This window comes from Lampetra fluviatilis, chromosome 1 (genome assembly GCF_964198595.1).
Source record: "Lampetra fluviatilis chromosome 1, kcLamFluv1.1, whole genome shotgun sequence".
Taxonomy (NCBI): domain Eukaryota; kingdom Metazoa; phylum Chordata; class Hyperoartia; order Petromyzontiformes; family Petromyzontidae; genus Lampetra; species Lampetra fluviatilis.
The window spans coordinates 11,772,342-11,781,928 of record NC_136275.1 but is presented as its reverse complement, the minus strand read 5'-3'; the positions used below and the strand labels follow the sequence as shown (position 1 = coordinate 11,781,928).

Below are 9,587 nucleotides of genomic sequence, written 5' to 3'. Positions count from 1 at the left end.
TTGAATTGTGAAATTAAATTTCCAGTCAGCTACTGTTATGAATGTCATGAGGCATAGGCCTACATATATACACATACGTACAATATTAATATTTAAATAAAGGATGACTAAATGTAAGTACCCACTGGTAGATCGGTGTTTGACAGTCACCAATAAATAGAACATAAGTTATTTCATTCTTGATTTGTAGCTTTCGTGATGCAGGAATCCACTCTTTGGTTCTTTCGGTAAAGTCACGTAGGTAGGCAAAATAATAGATCACAACGTTTCGATCGCCACACAAGCAATCGCCTTCAGGTGGGAGATACGTCGTGATCTATTATTTTTTCTACCTATGTGATTTTACAGAAAGAACCAAAGAGTACGTAGGTTACTTGTTTTACAACTGCTAACAGGTAAAATGGATGTGAACTTCTCCACTCAATTATAGAACACGACCTCAATATGGGTCCCCATGGAGCATTATGCTTGGGTAGGAGCAAGTATAAAGGCAACTCTTTCAATATATCCACACACATACTAAATAAAACAAAACACCGATGACACCCGTAAACCACTACCACGTGCATGTTGTATTGGAAAAAACAGGTCAATTTATTAAATTACAAAGTAGGAGCCAAGGCTATTGCTGTAGGCAAGTATAAAGTTTAATATTTAAAATAGCTATACATGCGAATATACAAGGAGGCTTCGGGGACGGCAGTGAGCGCCGCGAAGCCACGGATTAAGGCAGCAGTGAGTGAGCGAGCCCACGTGGCCAAGGCTACGGCTACTATAGCCCTACTTGGTCCGGGGTTAAAAAGCGTTAAGGCAGATTAAACAATAAATACTTCACAGCTTTAAAAATACAACACGAAAACTTCCTACAAGATTACCGTCATTCGTGAACAAGTGAAGTGTAATTTTTTTGTTTGAACGAATTAAAAAGGCACATTATTACAACCACAGGTTTGAGGTGTCCGTTGGTGATTCACTACAAAAAATGCGTGCGGACATTTATCGAACATCGTAACACCAGGCACATTCAATTGTGTGGCATAGTGCGGCACTAAACATCCCGTGAACACACCCCCAACATCCCCCCACCAAACCCAGTGTCGGGATTTAAGCAGTGTTCGTGATTTAATTTATACCAACACTATGCGTTGGCTGACGTGATTTTTTTAAAGGTAAACTTAACAAAATAGGCCATCTTATAATAATAGTGAAGAGTTAATCATGTACGCCTTTGTACACTATGTATAAGTCCGATGAAGATTCCTCTGCGCGATTATTCGGGCACGAACTCGCATCTCACACGGTCCAAAATCTCAGACCGTGGTCTCTCCCTGGGGCTTGTTGCTCAGTCTGCTGTAGAAGTTGCGCCACGACTGCAGGGTTTTGCCCGACCAGATCCAGAATCCCGACGTGATGCCCACGATGAGTGTCATCAGGTACTTGATCATGAACACGGTGAAGTCAGGCCGCATGTTCTGGTAGTGTCCATACGGGCACTGGATGGCGAAGCTCTTGCACGTGTGCGCGATCCACGTCTTCTCCCACTGCGCGCGGAACGCCTGCTCGTAGAAGTAGCACGCGATGACGATGGTGGCGGGCACCGTGTAGAGCACGCTGAAGATGCCGATTCTCACCATGAGCCGCTCCAGCTTCTCCGTCTTGGTGCCGTCGTGCTTCATGATGGTACGGATGCGGAAGAGCGACACGAACCCGGCCAGCAGGAACGAGGTGCCGATGAAGAGGTAGACGAAGAGCGGCGCCAGCACGAATCCGCGCAGCGCGTCAATGCTATTGATGCCCACGAAGCAGACGCCCGTGAGGACGTCCCCATCCACGTGGCCCATGGCCAGGATGGTGATGGTCTTCACGGCTGGCACGGCCCATGCCGCCAGGTGGAAGTATTGCGAGTTGGCCTCGATCGCCTCGTGGCCCCACTTCATGCCGGCGGCCAGGAACCACGTGAGCGAGAGGATGACCCACCAGATGGAGCTGGCCATGCTGAAGAAGTAGAGCATCATGAAGAGGATAGTGCAGCCCTCCTTCTTTGTGCCCTGCACCACAGTGCGGTAGCCGTCCTCCGCGAACTTCTCGTTGCACACAATCTTGTCCTCCATAAAGAAGCCCACGATGTAGGCTATGGACACCACGGCGTAGCAGCCCGACAGGAAGATGATGGGCCTCTCCGGGTAGCGGAACCTTTGCATGTCCACCAGATAGGTGAGCACGGTGAAGAGCGTGGAGGCGCAGCACAGGATGGACCAGACGCCCACCCACATGCGCGCGAACCACAGCTCCTCCGAGTCAAAGTACATGAGGCCATTGGGCTTGCTGGGCTCGCACGGGGATCCGCAGTGCTTCTCGCCCAGGAAGTGGTAATTGACGTAGGGGGGTACCATGAGGGCTCGAGGGCACGACATGAGCGGGTAGTGTGCGCCGTGACCTCCCACTCCTCCGCCCGCGGGGCCCCCGGGCCGGTAGGGCGGCGGGTTCGGCGTGGACGCGTCTCCCCCGTGTGCCGGGGGCGGGTGCGGTGGGGCCGCGTTGTTGGAGCCGCCCGTCTCGTCCGTCTGGTTCTGCCCCACGCAGATGCTGTCTGAGCCCTGCACGGGGAAGTTCTCGCAGCGCAGCCGCTCGGGCCACTGGAAGCCGAACTTGTTCATGAGCGCCTCGCAGCCCTGGCGGGCCCTCTCGCACAGCGAGCGGCAAGGCGGGATGGCCTCTTCCAGCACCGTGCACACGGGTGCGTACATAGAGCACAGGAAGAACTTTAGGTCGGGCGAGCACTGCACCTTGACGAGCGGGTAGAACTGGTGCACCTCCAGCCCCGCGTCCTCCTGGTTGGTGTGGCCCAGCAGGTTGGGCATGATGGTCTGGTTGTAGGCGATGTCCGTGCACAGCGGGATGGAGATGGGCTGGCAGAAGCCGTGGTCCGGTACGGAAATGCCCTTCTCGCCATGGTGCTGAGCCGACACAGGCAGCGCGGAGCCCAGTAGGAGTAGTAGCGGCAGCAGCAGCACAGATTGCCGCGCCATTTCTCCACCACCAACTCGCCCCAACGTCATGGAAAACGTTTGTCTTTCACCACCACCGCGCTCGCTGCCTCGATCACTGGCAGCGCGCGTCCCGGGCGGATAAAGTTTCCGCGCCGCGCTGCTGCTACTTGTATGAGCCTCACGGAGAGACCACGCACCGTGCGTTCTCGCCGCGCGCCGCCGCGTCCGCGCTTAAATACGGAGCGATGCGGGAGCAAGCGCGGCGATTACCGGGCGCCGCGGATCCGGCGACGCGCGCACTTCTCTTCCGAACCAAGCCGCTCGCCACCCCCAGCAGCGACGGCGCTCGCTCCCTTTGTGCCGCGCCTGTCACGGGAAAGAGACAGAGAGCGCGAGAAGCAGCAGTTTCAAGGCGCGCCCAACGCGTGCTTAAATGGCGATGCGGAGAATGGGGCGAGGAGGCGAGGGCGCCTTGAAAAGCGCTATCTCCCGGCTCACTCGGCCAATCGGGGAGAACGAGCTGAATGCGTCTCAAAATCTCGGCGCTCAGAGCGCGAAGGGATTGGAGCTCGCCGCGGCTGCCACGGGCGGCGCTAATCGTGCCCCGCCTTCCATTACCGCCGCTCAGATAAAGCGGCCGGACTTCAAAGCGCCCTTTGTGCGCCCTGATACGTCGTGTTAAAACCATTGTTTATACCAAACACCGGCCATCGGCGATAATTACTCCCGAGAAGACTTACAGTTAGGCCTGTGCTTCAACACAAACTGGCTGAAAGTTGTGATTTTGTGCGCGCGTGTTTGTGCAATGCATACGTACGGCCTTCGTAGGTGCTCGTTAACAGCACTTGCCTCAACGGTTTTTAAAGACTATACGGGGGATCTTTGTATTTTAATGCATACGTGCACAACAACAATGCGAGCGCTCGGTGGAGATAACTTTTTCTGACTGCGGGATACGTCTTAGAATCATCTCACATTCCATAAGTGTTTCACTTTGCGACACGTTTAAAATGATGCCGTTGCAATGAACAAGCGGGAACAGTCAAAATCCTGCAATGCTGGATGTGTGGCATGTTTGTTCAATGAGGTATCAGCCGTAATTTGCAAATAATGCGTCTGAATACGAAATTATGGAGCAGCAGCGTCTCTTTGCGCTTCGCCCGTGTCGAGTCAGTAAACGACTCCGCACTTCTCGTCGGTTATTTAAAGTCTGGCCGATGTTGTCTTGACGCTCAGTAACAGTCGCAGGCAGGGAGTTGGAGCTCGCGAAACTGCCGGGAGAGGTTTAAACTCCACAGGGGAGGCGAGTGGCAGCGGCGGTAGTGTTTCACGCTTTTTTTGCGTCCTCGTTTGCGAGGGCGCTGCCACTTTATAACAGCTGGGCGCGCGACGCTTTTATGAAGTGCGCTACGCAGTAAAATCTGAAACTTGTTGTTGGAAGTAGTCAGGTGGCTAGAAATGTGACCCACGAGGTCAGCGTCGCAATTATTTGGATGCCATACATTTCCACGTGATAAGCCACTTTGTTGAGCTATCATTTGTGGCCAGGTAGCTTCTAAAAAAAGAAGATAATAGCTCAGTGGGCTTTACCTGCTAAAAGAAAACATAATTTCGATCTAGATTGAAGTTATATTTGTTTGTATTGTTTTGTAATGATTTTCTTACCTTTCCTACACTTTGCATGCCTATCATGTGTTTGCATTGTTGTAACGTACTGACCCGCCCCGACTTGACATATATGAAAAATAGCTTTAAAGCTAATCGGATTCCTCCAGTATAAATGTATATTCTAGTTATGCACCGTAAGGCTCGCCGTTCCCTCCTCCTCTCTCGTGCCCGCCCTTTTCACACAGCCCCGATGACTATGCCTCGCACGAGTGCGCGAACCGCGCGCCCGCGCAACGCGTTCCGCTGACGAGGCTCTAATTTAAATCCCGACACAGGGCCCTGGGAAGTCTCCATTGTTGTTGTGATAGCTGTTTTGATAGCTGTTGTGATAGCTGCTGCTGCTACGAAACCCCCGCGGGTGCGGGGGCCAAGCAGCGCCGCGCAGCATGCCGAGGAGTTGAGGAGGTTGAGAAGCCACGAGGAGACGCGGCGGCGCACGTGGTGGGTTCATCAACCGCTGAACGTGGAGTAAATGCTAACCCCCCCTCCCCCGCTATGTGCTGCAGGTGACGCGTCGGCTCATTACCAACATGGGATTTTGTCATAAATGTTCTGGGTTTAGAAGACAAAACCACACCGTAATTATCTTTCTAAATATGAAAGGCGCAGTCACTTTCTTACAACACGTGTGTTCATTTGTATATAATCTCAGCCATTGAAATAATCCATACCACGCTTATAGTTTAGATGTTCTGCAATAGTTTGTGTTATGTTTTATTATGTTGCCTTGGTACTGTCTCTTTACGCTCAAGCGCCGTGACATATCACAAGCGGCTCACTTCACATACAGATTTCGCGACACAGTGTTGCAGTATGCTCGCTATTCGTGTGGATAGTGTGCGGGTGACAGACGATAGCTCACACAGGGAGGGCACACGGAGCGGCGACAGCTGCTAGCGACGGATGGGAACGGGGTACGGGGGCGGGCGGGGCGAGGTGGGGGTCTTGGCAGGATCATCACATCCCCAGGGTCCGGGCGGGCACTGCACCACTCACCACCCCTCACCTCATCTTGTTCCTCCTCCCTGTGTCACGTCCACACGGCCAAATGCCCGCCAAAAGGCTGGCCGTAAGGAGGAATGGGCGCGTGGGTGGCCGAGCTGTGAGCTTACACAAACTTCCCCGAGGAAGCGCCTAATGGGAGCACAGCTGATGGCAGCGCGTTCCATCCTGCATTCTTCCCCCCCGCGTCCCGCTCCCCTCGCGGGCGTGCGTAATTGCGCAACGCGCTCCGTAATCATTTGTAGCGATATCGCTTCGATACGGACACGCGGTTTTAACTGCGCGCAGTGTGCGCAATTGTTTACAGTGCATTCCTCCTGATGATTATTTTAGATTTGAATAAACAATGCAAAATACGCGGCATTAATGCCCCACTAAATAGCGGGAGGTTGACCAAGAAAAATGGTTGGGCAGCGCTAATATTAAGCGGTGTAAATATTGATCATTTTCCCCCCACACAAATTAAACAACATTCCGGCTAAACGCACGCACAATGCGCAGCTAGCTGGGTGGGGGTTCTGCGAGAAGCGGGGACATCACGGTGGGCTGTGGGTTTGTGGTTCTGCCTCTCCAGAGGGGCACACATTAATGGAAGTATCGATTGAAATCAGAGTAGATCAAGATTGAAAGCCACACCATCCACATCACATTTCTTACTGCCCCCACCTATGCCCGTACCCGTGTGTTTTTGTGTTTTTGTATTTATTGTGTGTTTTTTTGTCTCTGTGCGTGGAGCGGCTGTGCATTGGATTGTGAATTGCGATACAAATTTTTGCTAAGTTCGATTACCAGCCATGGCTAACATCATTGGAAAGTGATATATTAACTGGTTTTGGGACTCCACGAGGTCGACTTCTCGCTAGAATCAGTGCCATGTTGCAATATTTCCTCATCAGCACTGGGGAGACCAAGGCGATATGTTAACTATCTCGCCTGGTATACAGGAGGTCGTGGGTTAGATCCAGATCCTGACGCATGCTGTATATTTGGATCTTGACTTAAAGCTTTCGTGACTGCAGGAATTCCTATTATTTGGGTCTTTCGATAAAGTTACGTAGATACGTTCAAATTAATAAAAAATAAAATAAACACAAAACAAAAACCACGACGTTTGGATCACAACACAAGCAATCGTCATCAGGAGGAAAAAAGAGGGGGGAAACTGCTGAGGCAGATTGTTTTAAAGGTTTTAAATGGTTGTAGCCCAAGGGTCATAAACGAAGTGGGCGGGGCAAGTGATGTTAATGTGAGAAATTAGCATGGTAATAAAAGATCGCAGAGCCACCACCACGTCGAGGTCGGCGCGCGGAGGTGGCTATGTTAGTGTGAATTTTTTTTTACCTGTTAATGTAAAATCGGAGAGCCGATGCCACGGGGAAAATTAAAAAAAATAACATTGGAAGGTGGCATGAGGATGGGGACATCACAGCCAGTTATGACTTAAACTGGTTGATAACGTCCTTCCAATGATTGCCGAGAGGAAGTGTACAAACTCAGTAAACATAGCCACCTCCGCACCCTCGCCGTGGAGGCCCCTCTCCGATCTGCCATTAACATGACAATTTGTCACATTAACATCACTAGCCCCGCCCACTTCGTTTATGATCCTTGGGCTACAACAATTTTAAACCTTTAAAACAGTCTGCCTCAGCAGCGTTCCCCCTCTTTTTCCTCCTGATGACGATCGCTTGTGTTGTGATAGAAACGTCGTGAGGTTTTTTTCCATAAATTTTAACCTATCTACGTGACATTACTGAAAGACCCAAAGAATATGTGTATTTGGAGTTTGCATGTTTTCCCCGTGGTTACGTGGATTTTTATCCGGGTCCCCCGGTTTTTCCCTCCACATATAGAAAAATTGGTTTATACTATGTGGCTGCTATAAAATGTCACGTGATAAGCCACTTCGTTGACCTATCATTTGTGGCCAGGTCGCTTCTGAAAAAAAACTATATAGCTCAATGGGGTTAACCTGGTAAAATAAAAAAAAAATATTAGTTTATTTTAGTTTTACTTACACCATCCCTCGCGTGCGCCGTATTGATCTGAATCTGTTCTCGCGAGCAGCACTTGCTCAAATCGTCTGGAAGGCCAATTAAATTAATACGCATAGGGCAGACAGGAATGTGAAGGCTCATGACAACCACGCGTCGGGACACAGCGGTGATTCCATATGACGCGTAAGCGTTTTCAGCTCGCAGGCCACCCGAGTCCACTGCGTCCCTGCAGCACTATGTCACTGCTGTCCTTAAATGTCAAGAAGCTCAATGTAGTCAATTTTAACGGACAGTAAAGTGAATGGTAACGCATTGTTTATCTGCAAATTGATTTCGATTTGTAAAATGGGAGCATCGGGTTATGTTTTCTTTGTTATGCTTGAGACTCTTGGTTAACCCCGTGCGATATCATAAGAAAACATACGTATCCATCATTGCCCGTTGGTCTAATTTAATTATGCTATAGCCTTCCGACCTTTTTTCGGCTGCATTGAGAACACATTTGCCAAATTATCTCATGTTTGTTCGAGTAAAATCTTGCACACACACATATTTTACGCATGTACAGTATATTACATGAAGATATATCGGCACGGCATGGAGAGGCCTTTATCCACCAGTGGATTGGTAAATGGTTGTTCATGTATTGCGATGTAGCATAATAATGACAATATGTTCAACAAAATACATTATTGAAGTGTAATTGTGCCAAAATCCCGTAAATGCATATATTAAATCTTTATAACATTCCACTGCACAGGTAATTGTTAGGCCTAAGACTGTGTGGTGATTATCGTGTTAATTGCTGCGTGGTAAGGATTAAAGTCTTTTCCATTGAGTTGCAAATATGGATTTGCTTCTCTTTGTGAACCACAATAATAGTTAAATAACAACAAATCAACTAATTTAAAACGTTTAACACATGATTTATAAAGTAAATGTAAGCTTGCTGGTCTTGATGTTATCACGGATAAGGTACATTATTTGTATGATTATAAATAACAATATATATTGCGACACGCAAGGTCGTGTCTTGTTTTTTTGTGAGTGATTTATATTAAACATTGCGTTTTACACGCTAATTTGCCCCGTTTCTTGCGTCAATGTAAAAGCCTTGTTTAAACAGAACACGCGACTTCATTACGCAGTTGTGAGATAAATTGTAAACGTGTTTGGCGGTAAACATTTCCGACCGCGTGTGGTAACCTTTTCAATCAGCTGCTAGCGTGCGAGCGCGCATACTGCACATAGATAAATATTCCCCCATATAGCCATCATAGACTGTCGAGGGGCAGGTGCTATTAGCGAGAACCTATTAAGACCGTCTCATTGCACGACTGGGTGGTTGTGGTGGTCAATAGTACGGTCAGCCACATTTGTCTCCACCAGGGTTGATGTTTACAGCACCTGGTACTCATTTACGGCTGAGTCGACCTCGGAAATGCATACAACCCGTTCAGATATTCGCCACTGATGTAAGCACAAAAACAAAGATCCCCGTATAGTCTCCACATGCTGTTGGGGCAACTGCTTTTAGCGAGCACCTATGAAGGCCAGCACGGCACACGAGGGGGTTGGAGGCCAGAACTACGCCCAACCGCTTTTGTCTCCCCAGTGGCGATGTTTACACCCCGCACCAGGTACTCATTTAAGGCTGAGTCGACCTAGGGGAAGCCCAAGACCGGCGCACACGCATACGCGTTTCGCATCTGAACGCACTTACACGTGTACGCAATCCAATGACAAGTGTGCACACGCCTCTCCATGCGCAGTGTGCGTCGCTCTTAACACAGGCGCACCGGAGGCAAGGGTTGGTGGATCACAACGAGATTTCTGAGACTCCCAGACTCGTTGGCCTGCATGTGAGGTGGCAATAAGATAAGATAGCAGTGCAGAAAGTGGGTTGGTTAACACATCTTGCGAATCGCTC

At 49.6% G+C, this 9,587-nt stretch overlaps 1 protein-coding gene across 1 annotated transcript; it reads right to left on the bottom strand.

The window, feature by feature from the left end:
- Positions 1 to 629: 629 nt before the first annotated feature.
- Positions 630 to 3,559, bottom strand: LOC144932364 (frizzled-2-like). The gene has a single exon (XM_078856334.1). The coding sequence runs from the start codon at positions 3,057 to 3,059 to the stop codon at positions 1,311 to 1,313; it is 1,749 nt and encodes a 582-aa protein (XP_078712460.1). The 5' UTR covers positions 3,060 to 3,559; the 3' UTR covers positions 630 to 1,310.
- Positions 3,560 to 9,587: the final 6,028 nt, after the last annotated feature.